The sequence below is a fragment of the Centropristis striata genome, chromosome 10 (assembly GCF_030273125.1).
Source record: "Centropristis striata isolate RG_2023a ecotype Rhode Island chromosome 10, C.striata_1.0, whole genome shotgun sequence".
NCBI lineage: Eukaryota > Metazoa > Chordata > Actinopteri > Perciformes > Serranidae > Centropristis > Centropristis striata.
Window position 1 is genome coordinate 26,874,883 of NC_081526.1, and position 15,020 is coordinate 26,889,902.

General features: G+C 38.0%; 2 protein-coding genes across 3 annotated transcripts; both read left to right on the plus strand.

Moving 5' to 3' along the window:
* The first annotated feature begins 1,565 nt into the window (after positions 1 to 1,565).
* On the plus strand, positions 1,566 to 11,248 carry poglut2 (protein O-glucosyltransferase 2). Its single transcript, XM_059343542.1, has 10 exons — positions 1,566 to 2,072; positions 3,872 to 4,077; positions 4,280 to 4,485; positions 5,257 to 5,334; positions 6,221 to 6,393; positions 7,665 to 7,902; positions 8,767 to 8,976; positions 9,703 to 9,792; positions 9,958 to 10,062; positions 11,100 to 11,248. The coding sequence occupies exons 1-10, from the start codon at positions 1,855 to 1,857 to the stop codon at positions 11,115 to 11,117; spliced, it is 1,542 nt and encodes a 513-aa protein (XP_059199525.1). The 5' UTR covers positions 1,566 to 1,854; the 3' UTR covers positions 11,118 to 11,248.
* A 991-nt stretch (positions 11,249 to 12,239) lies between these two features.
* On the plus strand, positions 12,240 to 15,020 carry tex30 (testis expressed 30). 2 transcript variants are annotated; one of them, XM_059343124.1, is made up of 5 exons: positions 12,240 to 12,463; positions 12,694 to 12,930; positions 14,105 to 14,156; positions 14,287 to 14,501; positions 14,780 to 15,020. In XM_059343124.1, exons 1-5 carry the CDS (start codon positions 12,446 to 12,448, stop codon positions 14,939 to 14,941), a joined length of 684 nt encoding a protein of 227 aa, XP_059199107.1. In that variant the 5' UTR covers positions 12,240 to 12,445; the 3' UTR covers positions 14,942 to 15,020. The 2 variants fall into 2 exon arrangements, with proteins under 2 accessions (XP_059199107.1, XP_059199109.1); XM_059343126.1 differs by lacking the exon at positions 12,240 to 12,463 and adding an exon at positions 12,467 to 12,604.

Sequence of the window (15,020 nt, forward strand, 5' to 3'; positions counted from 1 at the left end):
CTTAAGTACAATTTTGAGGTACTTGTACTTTACTTTAGTATTTACATTTTATGTAACGTTATACTTCAACTCCACTACATTATGAGGAAAACATTGTACTTTTTACTCCTACATTTAACTGCCAGCTTTAGTTACTTTTGACATTAAAATCATGATCAATTTAAAGTGTTTAGATATTTTTTAATTTAAAACAGTATATTAAGTAGTTAAAATGAGCTCTATCTTGAGAAAAGATAAAACGCTGCTTACATAAATGCATCAATACAAATAATCTAAAAGTATATTTGGAATATATAAAACAATCTGAGTGGGTCCATTCTGCACAATGATGTAGAAGTATAAAGTTTGTTAGAAAAATTGCATGAGGAAACCTTGAAAATTGATAATCTGTCACCACCAGAAAAAACCTCACCATTTTTCTGCGCAGTTCGTTGATGGGGAAATGAAGAGCTGGAGACGTCCGAGTTTTCAGTTTAACAAAAATGTATTACAATATGTCAAAAAATTTGCACTTTACAGAGAATCTCCGGGTTCAAAAACTCATGTCCCTGAATACAAACAGACGTGTTTCAGTTCATGAAGTCTGAACCACGACTCTCTCCCTGAACCCATTAAAATACTAACATTTGTTTACAAAACTTGCTGGTCGATTTCCTCCAGGAAGTCCCGCCCTCTTGATCCGCTGATTCGCCAGTTTTAATTAATACAACACAACACATCATGCCACCTGGTTGCTTGCTGCCGGAACAAGGCCATCCTGACCTGGCCTCTTCTCCAGAAAATTCAACAAAAACCTACAGCCTTGGTTTGTCTTACAAAGATAGTATGAACTTACAGAGCCAAAGAATTTTCACTGTCTCACATAGATTCTAAAAGTCTAAAAAAATATGAAACAGACAATGAAATATATGTAGTCAAAGTTTCTAAACCAAAATTAACACACAAACATAATCATTGTATCAACATCATATTGTCTGACTTAATATAAATGCACAGAGATATTTATTACACTCAAGGTTTGACCTTTGATAGTGAGCTGCGTCACTCACAGAGACAGACAACAGGGACAGACACCAGGGAGTCAAACAGAGAAGCAGAAATCAAGCATAAAGTCATTTACCAATATAGAAAATAATCAATTATTTTAACAAGTTACATAAAATGGGAATACTCAAGTAAAGTAGGCCTAAAACTTCATAAAAAATGTACTTAAGTGCAGCACTTGAGTAAATGTACTTAGTTACTTTTTCCACCACTGCTGAAAATATTGTAGGACAGTGATTTTCATTCCGTGCAAGTCCCCTTGTACACTTGCACGGTTCCAATAATTTATCACAATGAATAAGCCCCTGAATAAACCTATAACAACGAGCCACATTCACAATCCCATCCCATTCACTCAGCATCATGCCCAGCAGCATGCAGCCGAGGCGTCAACTACCGGATTTCTGTCCAATCAGATTCAGTTTAGGACTGTTGTTGCGTTGACTGCTCGTTCAGCCAATCAGACCCGGCTTCCGAGGCGACCAATCAGATTGCTCCATCGCTCGTACTTGTCCCGCCTCCTATTCATTCAGCAGTGGACTAAACTCTGCAAGGGTCTGAAACTAGGTTATCTAACGGTGAACGTCCTATCACAAAGGGATATTTAAATAAAGACATGCGTGTATGTTAGATAGTACAAGCTATAAGCATTGACACCGCTCAGTTGTGTTCATCCAAATGGAAACGGCACGAACTAAACGTTAGCTAGCATTACATTATATGTATTCTCGAAGTTAGGGCAGTCTTAAAACAACAATGGCAACTTTGGGCAGTGAACATCTGTGCGGAGAAAAGTAGAAGCTAAAGTTAATGGACAGTGGACTCTGGACAGGTATGTCTCTTCGGTTTTTTTCCTGCTTGCTGCTGCTGTTCTGTCCGGATGTGTTGAGACATGAAGTCCCGGGGGCTCGGGCAGACCCGGTACCCAGTGCTGCTAAAACTTTAGTATGGGGACCTGGACTGGAGGCAAACATCGTCCTTCCTGCTCGCTTCTTTTACATCCAGGCGGTGGACAGCTCGGGGACAAAGTAAGTAACGTTAACGTAGGCCTGTTGTCTACGTGTTCCCAGTCGACTCAACCTATAACATTTTATTGGCAATAAATGCTGCATGCTGCCTTCAAAGGCTCCACGTAGCATCTTCTTTTAATTTGGTCAGATGACATAGAGCAGTTTGAGCAAAAGTATGTATTTTATGTCATTTATGTATTGTGTTTACGTGTGAAAATAACAGGCTGTGCTAGAAACCGACGATGGGTGTGTCTTATAATTTAATTAAATCTCCACTATGTTAAATAAAAGTTTAAAACTATGTCTCTTTACACTAGGGTTGCACGATATTGGATTTTTTTTTTGCTGATGTCCGATATGCAGATTTTTTTTTACAACTCATTTTACCGATACCGATATTTTTTTCCCATACAACTAATACCCACAATCAGGGCAAATTTGGCCAATTTCCCAATTGACATAACAAGTTAACATTACGTGTGTTCACTGGGAACATGTGAAAAGTGCAACTGTACAGTCATTAAACACAAATTGAATAAAACTACATGTACCTTACAGACTGCTGCTTAAATTCAAATTTAACTTAAAACAGGAGCCCTATATGTGACGACTCAATCTGCACTGTGCAAACAAAATCACAAAAAGTACAAAAAAATATAAGCAGCTTCAGTCCCTAATCAGAACATGAATATAAAGGTGGGCTCAGACTACACTGCACAATTCTATGAGCTACAAACAAGGTGCAACAGAGAAGTGATGTGCACCCCATTATATAATCAGTTAATTATATCAGCGTGTTGGCTGATATTCGATAGTTCATTTTCAAGCTAATATCAGCTGATACAGAGAACGTGCCGATAATATTGTGCATCCCTACTTTACACATATCCAAACAGTAAAAAGCAGCCCCGATAAGGTGTATTTTTGTTTGCACTTTTATTTCGTTTTTCTTGTAATAAAAAATAAAAATAAAACATATGGGGAACATTCTCTAAAGCGTGAAAGCTAAACAGATGTTTATTTTTCCCAGGAAGAAATGAATGTAGCCAAATGCAGCAATTTCTATGAATACATAGCCTCATATTTGGGTCAATATGTTTTTTTTAATTGTCCTAGATGCAAAATGACAGAATGATGAAACTATAACCTGCTCCCATTTATTGATGCAAGACGATGTCACTGTATTTTTATTAGCACCTGAGGACTGCATGGCTTTAAAGAAAGGACAGTGTAGTGAATCTTTTCTACCACGCTGAAATTTAGACTAGTCAATAGCGAGAGAGCAGACATGAAAGTCTGCGCCCCAGGGGGAAAGAGTCAGACAACCTCCAATGACCCCTTTCATCAGAGAGCTCCCATGGGCCCAATGAAGGTGTCCCGCTCTCAGTGGGTGTAACTTTCACACATGCTTTGGGTCTCAAGATAGATCAATTTCTCACTTCCATTCATGCCTACAACAAAACACTGTATTATTGCTGTCTGTTACACGAGATATACAGCAACAGCATGCACGTAGCTGTAAAATCATATCAGACTTCATATTTAATTACAATATATTTAAGTGTTAGGGGAAAAAATCTAAATAATGAAGTGTTTGTGCTCCCAAAATATTGGCCATTGATCTTTTCCCTGATCATATATGAAAATACAAATAACCCTAAAGCAACTGTCAAAGTAGCACCAAATGAACAGCTTAATCTGTTTCACTACTGTCTGTTCAAGATCTTTGTAAACTAAACTCGCTTCAGTCAGTGTGATGTTACACTTGTGTGCCAGTATGCTATTAGGAGCACATGTGCATGTTTTCAATTTCGCAGTTTAACATCATCACCTGGTGAGAAGACCTTTGAAGTAAAGATTGTGTCTCCAGTGGAGCAGTTCACCAGGATTTGGATCCAGATCCTGGATCGTCAGGATGGCTCCTTCCTGGTTCGTTACAGAATGTATGCCACCTACACGGACCTTCACATCCACGTTTTGCTCAAGAGCAAGCATGTCGCCAAGTCACCTTTTATTCTCAAAGGTAGAACACTATACAGATTGTCTCTGAAATTCTGTACTAACATGCTATAACAGTATGTCATCAATTTGAGTATGTAATGCATCATATAGTATGTAGTTTTAGATGCAGCTGTTGCCTGAACTTTGTTCCTTTCTGGCCTGATAAAAATTATAAACATGTTAACAACCCTCAATGATGTTTTTATGTTTTTTTTCCTCTCCAGGCCCGGTCTACCATGAGGCCTGTGACTGTCCCCAGCCCAGTGGTTCTGTATGGGAGGACCACATGCACTGTCCTCAGTCCTTCTCTCAGATAGACAGGGACCTGTCCGCCTTCACTAACGTCGACCCAGATCGTAATGCGCAGGAAATCCCAGATCGATTTGGACAGAGACAAAGCCTCTGCCACTACACTGTTAAAGACAACAAGGTGCCTCACACCTATGACACCAGCAACCCCAAACAGAAGAAAATAAGTAATAAGATAAATAATTAAAATTCAAACCACAATATTGATATGCAGTTATGTCACTTCCCTTTTTAAAAAATAGTGCAGAACACCAGGAGAGTGTGGTGGTTTATTATTAATATAATAATAATATATTAGTAATAAACAGCAAACTCACATATCAATCTAACTTGGAAATTCCCCTAGTTTCTCTTTCAAATAGCATCATGACCAAAGGAGAGTTTAGTTATAAAGGGTAGTATTTATTTCAGCTGAATAGCAATTAGGGCCATGTAATAATGTAAAGTAGGTCAGGAGAGCCTGAAGCTATGTGACACACCTGTAAGAACATATTATCAACCAGGTGTTCAAGGGTACGGTCCTCTCAAAATACCCCTGTGGACGTCAATCCATGTTCCTGAAATAGTGATACGTGCAGAGCCATGTTGCCACAGAGGTAGCATTACCTGGGAACATCCAGACGTTTATCAGTTGTCAGTGATGTACAGTTCCATTGTACTTTATGAATTGTGTTTTGAGGCATCCAGGCAAATTTTAGTACTCGTGAACATTTCTGCAACTGTCTTTTTTTTCCTGTTTTACATTGAAATAACTATTTATTAAACATTGAAGTTTGCTCTTGACCCTAGACACTCTAATCTGACTATACAATCCCTCTTCAGGTCAGAAAAGTTGATTCCTAAACCCTCCTGTGATGTTTTTATGTTGATAGAGCTTTTTGATTCTTTTTAGGTCTATGTTAAAACTTTCGGAGAGCATGTGGGCTTCAGAATCTTCATGGATGCTATTCTCCTGTCACTCACCAGAAAGGTAAGCTATTCTTAAATTATCTGTGTAATACTGAAACAATTTTTTACCCTCTGGTCATTTCTTTACATGCCACAGATGGGGCAAATGAACACAAAAATGCAAAATACTTGCCTGCTAATATTTCTCATCAGAACTATTCAAACTGACAGCAATGCCAGTTTGCTATGGCAACACATGTTCATTAAAAGGTCTGAATGTTTCCATGCCAAGAAGACCAACTACCAGGATCCTATTGATCCAGAGCAGCGTCTGGCAGTCTTCTGAGGTTATTTTTGTCTAGCCTTAGCTACTGTAAGCTATATTACCAAGTTTCCTTTTAGAGAAATTCTCTGAATGAATTTGAATTCCCGCTAGGTCAACAGTTACAGTGTATATGCCTTCGAATGGAAGTTTTATGGTACCTTCTGTCAAGGTTTTAAGGAAATAATAAGGTTTTTTGCATCCACGTTGTTTTGTAATCCTCATAAGAAGATGCTGAGCAACTCATAACTCAACTACACTATAATGTACACATTTTGAATATGTCTCTTACACACAACATGATTGATTGATGCCTTTACTTGCGACGTGAAAGCTCAGAAAAATGACCTTTATTCTGAAGAAAATTTACGTTGCTTTTTTTGCTGCATATTATTATCATTCTGTGTAAAAGTACTCACAAAAAAGACAGTTTAAAAAAATGTATGTATGTGCAAATTAATCACATGAAGAAGAAAAAAAACAGCCTTCAGAAAGATTCAAAATCTTCAAGACAGCTGTCTTTTTTTTCAATTGTGTGACATTCCTTTCTTAATATTGTACATATGTTGTTTTTTTTTTATTGGATAGCGCTTTCCTTTCAAAGAAGAGCACATTCTATTTCTGTCGTCGTGTGTTTTATGTCCAGGTGCAGCTCGCTGATATGGAGTTCTTTGTTAACCTGGGGGACTGGCCTTTGGAGAAGAGGAAACCCAGTGAGAAGCTTCATCCCATCTTTTCCTGGTGTGGCTCCAACAATACCAGAGATATTGTCATGCCCACCTACGACCTGACTGAGTCCGTCCTGGAGACAATGGGAAGGTAAGAACACAACCATTTTTTGCAATTTTGGCTTAACCTAAAATAATTTTAGTAAGCAATATTATTAGTCTGTACGAGAGTCTACAGAGTGTTTTAAATAGATTTTATTGATTTTTATCAAAACAAAAATATAAACAACATACAAGTGCCCTCTATATTCACAAAGATATCACAACAATCTTTGTGTAGTATTAACATTCTGCATTCTCGCCTTGTCCTAAGGGTCAAAAATGATTATTAAATTTCTAAAATTAAGCAGTTTCATTGAATTACAAACCCCCAAACCGTATTTTCCATGAAGAAACATCCTCTCATATACCAATAACTTTGTAAATATCAGGGTTTTCCGCTTTGATAGTTCAAGTGAAACAATGACAAACTTGAACTTCTTTGTCGTTATATTGTCTTATATACGTAAGTATTGACTACACACTGCCCAGTGTCTCTGAAAAGTTTGTTTCTTGCTTCTTAGTAGAGGACAGGAGTCATAATCAACTTGGACACATTGCAGTCCTGTAGTCATAAAGATGATTGACCATGTGCTGCTCTTCCCTAAGCAGATGACAATAGGGCACAGTAGGCTTGTGTACACAGACGGCACCATGACACTGTCACAGTGCAGACTGAATAATGTGGAACCAAAATAAACCAGTGTCAAGATGCTCATTATTTCCTCAGTGTTGCTTCATGCATTTTTATGCAGTGCAAGATGGCCAATTGGTGTGTTACAGCAAAAAAGTTTGCTAGCAAATATTATATTTTACATCTACACTGAGCCAGCAGAACAGCTCTTTACATCACACATACAGTACATTGACTTTTGCCCTGCAGAAATTCTCAGTTTGTAATGAAAGATACTCAAACACCAGATGTTTCCACCAGATGTGTGTAGCTGCTGATCTCTGTTTGATTTTTTTTCCTTTACTGCAACAATGAACTAGTCAGGCAATTTGTCAAAGTATCAGGGTACCAATCATTTCTAGGCACTGAGGCAAAGCTGTCAGTCAATCCATTACATAGGTAAAATAACTGCATGACTGTGATGATGTTATTAGTCTTAATGTATGCTTTATCCTGCATGTTTTTATCCATATGAGTTGTTACATTACATTACATTACATGTCATTTAGCAGACGCTTTTGTCCAAAGCGACTTACAATAAGTGCATTCAACCTGATGGTACTAGACATAGACCACAGGAATCAACCACAGGAATCAAGTAAGTTGTTAACTTGCTAAGATGAATGACATATTGTCCCTCTGATGAACAGAGTGAGTCTGGACATGATGTCGGTGCAGGCCAACACGGGGCCACCATGGCCAGAGAAAAACTCCACAGCCTTCTGGAGGGGCCGAGACAGTCGGCAGGAACGCCTTGAGCTGGTCAAGCTTTCCCGGGCTCACCCCAACATGATCGACGCTGCCTTTACCAACTTCTTCTTCTTCAAACATGATGAGAGCCTCTATGGGCCGCTGGTCAAACATGTCTCTTTCTTTGACTTTTTTAAGGTAAGGAAGCGTTTCATTCATGTAGAAAGTGTTTTAGAGCAGAGGTAGGCAACCTGCGGCTCCGGAGCTACATGTGGCTCTTTAGGCCGTCTGCAGTGGCTCCATGTGACTGTGACAAAAGATATTGTACGAAATTAAACGGTTATTTCTTTACATATAAATTTTCATTCATCATTGGTGTCGGGCCAAAAGCAATTTGTATTCTTTGATTATAAAATTGTGGAGCTTATATACAGCATTACATTTTTTTTTTTACATTTTAGTCAACTTAAATGGGCATCATAGCTTATGAAAGTCCGGCCCAGCGCCTTAACATCTACATTTTGCCAAATTCAAGTCTAGTTTAGCGTTTTCCTCGCTAGGCTAGCTTTCAATTCCAAATCTCCTGAGATATTACTTCAGTGTCCAGCCTCTTATTTGTACTTGTGACCTCGCTGAACTCTGACAAAATCATATTAATAAACAATTAATAGACTTAGTCGGCTGGTTTGCGGCTCCATTATGACATTTTTTCTCTTTTCTTTGGCCAACAATGGCTCTTTTGTAAGTAATGGTTGCCGATCCCTGTTTTAGAGTCTTCATTGTGTGATATTTTTTATAATGACTTGCAGAATAAAAAAATAAAACCAAGGAGATGCTAGTTCTGCCTGACTCAGTAAGGATGTTTACTTACCTCTGCAGGACTTTGCAGCTTTTAGCCATAGGATTGCATTTTCACTGCCATGACTAACTCTCAATGCAGTTAATTTGACATAGTCCTGAACTGTTCTTGTTGTATTCTAACTGGCATTACTAAGCAGTTTTTAAGAATTTGATTTGAAGAAAGTCACTTAATTATTATTTCTATCCTTTGTCCACCATCAGTACAAATACCAAATAAACATTGACGGCACTGTGGCGGCGTATCGGTTGCCTTACCTATTGGCAGGAGACAGTGTGGTCCTAAAGCAGGACTCAGGCTACTACGAGCACTTCTACAATGAACTTCGGCCATGGGAGCACTACATCCCAATCAGGGCGGACCTTGGAGACCTGCTGGAAAAGATCCAGTGGGCTCGTGAACACGATGAAGAGGTAATTCTATTAAGTGGATTCATTGTGCTCATGCATTAGCCCCTTTTAAGAGTTAGAATAGATGACTTTTGTCCAAATTGAGGCTGCGTTCAGACTGCAGGCGAATCTGATTCAAATCAGATTCCTATTCAAATCCGATTTTTAGGGCTCTGTTCAGACTGGGCCACATTGACTGTTCTGACAGGTTGCTTTAGTAACGGCGTCAGACGTCATATAATTGTGACAGCGACAAGAACAACAACAACAAACATGATGGAGGCAGGTCACCTCAGTATATTGGCCTTATCTCTGTCCAGTAGAGGTGCAGAACATCTCAGACGCACCAGGGGAGAAACCAGGCGGATGGACGCCCCCGTCAGGCTTGTATGAATCGGGCGCGGCTGCCGGTGGACACCTCGTCTCAGCGATGCCCGCGCTACGCGTGCCGCGTAGAGTGACATCACAGACAGTCAAAACCGATCTGTTTGGAGTGGTTCAGACTGAGACACATCTGTCCAAATGCGATCTGAAACTACCTCCCGAAGGTGGTTTCGATCCGGTCTGCAAAAATCGGATTTCATGTGATTTGTGACTGTTCAGACTTCAAAAGAGCCATCCACTTCCAATCTGGATGGGCTAAAAATCGGATTTTGGCTGGCAGTCTGAACGAGGCCTGAGTATACTTTCTCCTGTCTGTGTTGGTGTGATAAAATAATAACAGTTGCTCTGACTCTTCCTGTCTTTCAGGCAAAGAAAATTGCACTGACGGGTCAACAGTTTGCCCGCAATAATCTTATGGGAAACCACATATTTTGCTACTACTACAAACTTTTCCAGGTAATATTTCTGCAGATACAGAGTAAGATCAGGGTCAAGGTATTTTCCATTGGCCTTATTAATTTCACTCTGGATAAAATGGTTTCACATGGTCTGAAAATGTGTTGTTGGTGCATAATTGTTATTAGAATGTGCCTTTCATAGTCCTCTCTGTTCTTCTTACAGGAGTATGCCAAACTCCATGTCACAGAGCCCAAGATTCGTGAAGGCATGGAGCTTGTAGAGCAGCCCAGTGATGACCTGTTCCCATGTCACTGCCAAAGGAGGAGGGTAAGGGTAGCTTTCCTTGCATTAGAGGTTTATGTCTATAATATTTCTTGTTCTGTTCTGGAATAGGATTTTTTAACAGAAGACAATTTGACTTGTCATAGTGGGAAAAGCACAAGTGCTACTAAACATTAACGATTGTTGTGTTCTATAAGTATCCCAGTCAGCCATGACAGTGTTACAGTGAACCTGCATGCACAATACCAGGACACTGAAACTTAAATAAACTGATATATGAATGGAATTCAGCAAATCATCATGTATTTGTTATTATTATTATTTTCACCTGGGCTTTCCCTGCTATGACAAAACCATAGACTGTATGAAATAGTAAATGCCTGTGTTTAATGGGTGAGTTAAACTTTTAGTTGGTAATTAAAAAATTTAAAAAATTAAAATAAAAGGTTTTATTGGTCTAAACTTCAGAATCCCTCAACCTCAAAACAGACTGTAGTCCAATCTGCAGAGTGTGGCTCCCTCTGGTGTTTATAAAGTACCATTGCATCTTGCTGAACAAATGCAAGTTGAATATAAAAATGACGCATAAGTTACATGCTGTGTTCCAAATCGCATATTTCTTTTTACTTTACTACATACTGCAGCAGCCCTTACACAGTATGTACTGTTGAATGCAGCATGCATACAGTTACTCCATGTACTGAATGATAACATTGTAAATTGTCAGAACCAAACAGGTGTATCAGGTGAGTCATTGAGGGTAATTTGCTACATCCACACAGCCCTGAGCAGAGGACTAATCAGACAACATAAGTGAAAACACCCGTGTGGGTGGTCAATGGATATATGGGAGCTTTGAATATGTTAAAGGAAACTGTATTCTAAAAAGTTCTATACATTTTGTATTTGGTCTAGTGCAAAGATATTATTAAAGTTTGACTAAGTGAAAGTTCAGACCAAACCAATGTACATTAAGTATGCTGCCTTTAATCAGATTTAACAATTTATATTATTTCAGTTTCTGATGACACAACATTTCTTCACACATACAGCTAATATATATATTCTTTTTTTTTTTTCAGGAAAAGGATGAACTTTGATTGACCTGTGAACCAGTTACAGAGCAATCCTTCATATCCCATATACTGCCAAATACTGTTTCAGATTTAACTGTATGACTATGATATGAATATCACATCTCATTTTTAAAATAAATATTTTTCTTTTTGTATGTTGAAAGTGATTGTTGTTTTTTCCTGTTGTATTATACACCTACACACAAACCGGATATATACACATGCAAAACCATCATTTTAAAGTGTGAAGTGTGTCTATCCTGTAACATCAAACATATTCAAGCATGACATATGTTAGTATATGTTCTTGATCGATGAATAGATGGGTAGATGTATGTCATTGATCCCAAATTGGGAAATTAATAGCAGCAAGTTCTCCAGGTATATTGTAAATATACAACATTACACAGAAGAAAAATCCACACCAGAAGAGAAAAATTTATATCAAAAGAAAATAAACCAAAAACTAAATAGAAGAATGTACCTCAGTACAAAATACAAGAAGACGCCTTAAAATACTCCATAAATATGAGATATATATTCATAGAACATCTATGAAAACAAGGCTACTACTGAAATTTAAATATAAGACAACATACTATTTAAATTATACATGTGTGCAAGAAGACACATTTGTTTAACCCTTTGGAGTTTGGGGCTATTTTGTCGGTTTTGGACTTCTTTACCATGACCTGTTGGTATTATTGTTCATCACCTATATGACCTGATTATTATTTTTTTCATTTTGACTTACTGGATCAACATTTTGAACACAAAAAACACAAACATAATTACAAAAACAAAAACACAAGATTACAATAAACACATAAAAAAAAACAGTAAACACATAAGATTGCATTAAAAATGCTGAATGCACACTGCAAAATTTGAAAAATAAAGTAAAATCATGTTACTACACTTGTAACAGGTGTTTTGTTTGTTTGTTTGTTTGTTTTACCTTTGCTGAAAAGGGTTGATGCATTAAATTGGACATGGAAACTTGTGGAAAAGCCAAAACTTTCATGCTGCTTTGTTTCTACGTCACAACGTCATGAAGAACTCCAGAGGCTTAACTTATTTTTGTGTGATTGTTATTGTTATTCAAAAAAAATCTGACATGCTGAAATGGGCAAACCAACCCAGCCTGCTCCAAGGTTGATGTTGTGTTGCTGACCAGTATAAGAGAAACTCATCTGTGTCCAGCTAAACCATTGTTTCCACTGCTGAGAGGTGGTAGCATTGAGGATTTAACACCGCTGTAATTGCCCCTCCTCACCAGTAGGTGGCAGTCTTCGATTGTCTGGTTCCACTCGAGGAATTGAAAGAGAAGAGCAACTTGTAATCTGCTTGTAATGGACATGTTTGAAGAGGTAAATATCTAGCATTAGCAGCAGGAGAATAGTAGTCGTTGCCTACATACAACTAGCTAGGTCTGTTTGCAACCCGTTAAGCTATACTTTGACCACTTTCCACCACAATAAACTACTTTGAGAAACGGCGTAGCTTTGGCTGTAAGAGGCAATTCAGTCAAAAAAGAGTCACCGCACAGATGTTTATACCTGCATGATGTGAATGGTCTAACTTTAGTTGTGACTTTCAGGACACAGTGAAGATACCATTTGGGACAAAGTATCTGGATGCTGCCTTGCGTTTCCCTGCCTCAGTAAAAGATGTTCACACAGCAGTGATCCTCACACACGGAGCTGGTGGAGACATGAACTTTAAACATCTGCTTTCTCTGGCACATGCCTTAGCTTCACGTGGCTTTCTCTGTCTCCGTTTCACATGCAAAGCTTTGAACTTGGGTTATAGAGTGAAGGCTTACCGTGCTGTGTGGGTGAGCATTTTTTCAATGAAATTTATCCATGCAATAGATTATCTATAGGCCTACCAGGCATCGGCAACTTAAATGCTGGAGGGGGCCACAATTTTTCATGGACACTACCACAGGGCCACATATTGGACCGTGCACTTAACCAGATATGATGAAACTGCAATTTTTGATATGTTTACAGTGCAGTAACTTAACATATTTCATGTTCAAATGCACACAAAAATAACAACTTACTGTGATTTATTTTTTTTTTCAGTGCAGACCAACAATAATTTAAAGTAATTTTGTGCATTTTTACACTGCACTTTTAAGATTTCATGCTCAAATGCATGTAGTTGTACTGAGGGCCACTTCAAGTGAGGGTGCGGGCCGTATGTGGCCCCCGGGCCTCCAGTTGCACATCCCTGCTCTATACTATGCTACTACACTATAAATAATTGCTGTGAAATCTACAGTTATTTACTGTATTATTCACAGTTCTTCACTGTGTTTGATTTTTACAGTATAGTGCTGTATAATTTACAATAAAAATCGGTCCTTGTGACAAAATCACAGTAGTTAAAACATTACTGTAGAAAAAACACAGACAGTATGAAAAGTAAAGTAGACTACTGTATTTTTCCATTTTTATCATAATTTTGATGAGAAATGCTGTTTAAATAATTAACTTAAAGTGAAGTTTTTCATACAAAACATAGCATTGAAATCAGTTGTAAAACAGTAAATGTAATATTATTTTCTTTAGTGTATAAAGTAATTACTTGCAATTACTAGTTATTTCTATAAAAAATAATGATGAAATTATTATCAAATTAACATCATTGTTGACTGTGCCATATTGCTGTTTACAGTACCAATAAAAATCAGTGTTTAACTGGTTTTTTATTCTTACAGTAAACAAATCGGTACTGTAAACACAACTTAAAAGTCAGTGTTTTTTTTACAGTAAAGAAACCAGTACTGTAAATAAAACTAAAGTCACAGTGTTTGTTTTTTATTTTACAGTATAAAAAACAGTACTGTAAATAAAAATAGAGTAGTTCTACTGTAAATAATAATTGCAGTAAGTTACTTGTTAATTGCTGCCAATAAGTTACTGTATAAAGTTAGTCAGTTAATTCTTTACAGTGTATAACAGATTCACACTCAGTAAGAAGCTGCACATGTTTCCCCTCAGGACTACTTGAGATCTCTGCAGAAGTTTACAGTAAAGAACATTTTTGTTGGAGGTAAGCAGCAGCAGTTGGCAGAAGTGCATGTGTCAAAACATTCCTAAGTGTTAGAAAGTCAAATGAACAATACAACAATAATGTGCATAATTTAACTCACTGTTTCTTATTCTCTGTGATGTGTCCACAGGCAGGTCGATGGGGAGCCGTGCTGCTGCAGCTTTAGCCAGGCAGCTGAGTGATGAATCGGAGGATGCAGTGCAGGGTGTCATCTGTCTGTCTTTCCCTCTGCACCCCCCGGGACAGACACATGTCCATCAACAAAGGAGTGAAGATCTCAGGGGGCTACCTGAACACATGCCTGTGCTGTGTGTGTCAGGCACTGAGGACAACATGTGTGACAGGGTGAGGATGATTGTGATTGATCTTATCTTACTAAATTATTTATACCACTACTACTTTTCCTCATTCAGTAATAGAATTCCTTCCTAATCTCAGTCATGAATTGTACTGGTTTATACAGTTGGCTCTTATATTCTTTTATTTATAATGTAATTTCCCCCCGTGATCCTTCCAGAAAGCCTGCTTAGCATAGTGTTTTGACCTGCTGTTTTCCGCAGATGTGTTTTGGCTTTCTGATTTCCTCATTCAGATTTTGCTTTCTGTAATCTGTTCTTCCTCAGCTACTTTTTGAAGAGACTGTAAAAGAAATGAAATCTCAAGTTGAGATTTTCTGGCTTGAAGGAGGCAGCCATGGACTGACAGTGAAGGGAAGGTCGGAGGATTCTGTACTGGATGAAGTGAACCTGCAAGTCATCACCTGGTTGAGTAAACAGGGAGCATAGGTTAATTTAGGTAACCATATTATTTTATTTTGTTCTGCTCTTTCTACTAGTTAAATAAAGAATATATATTTTTACACAA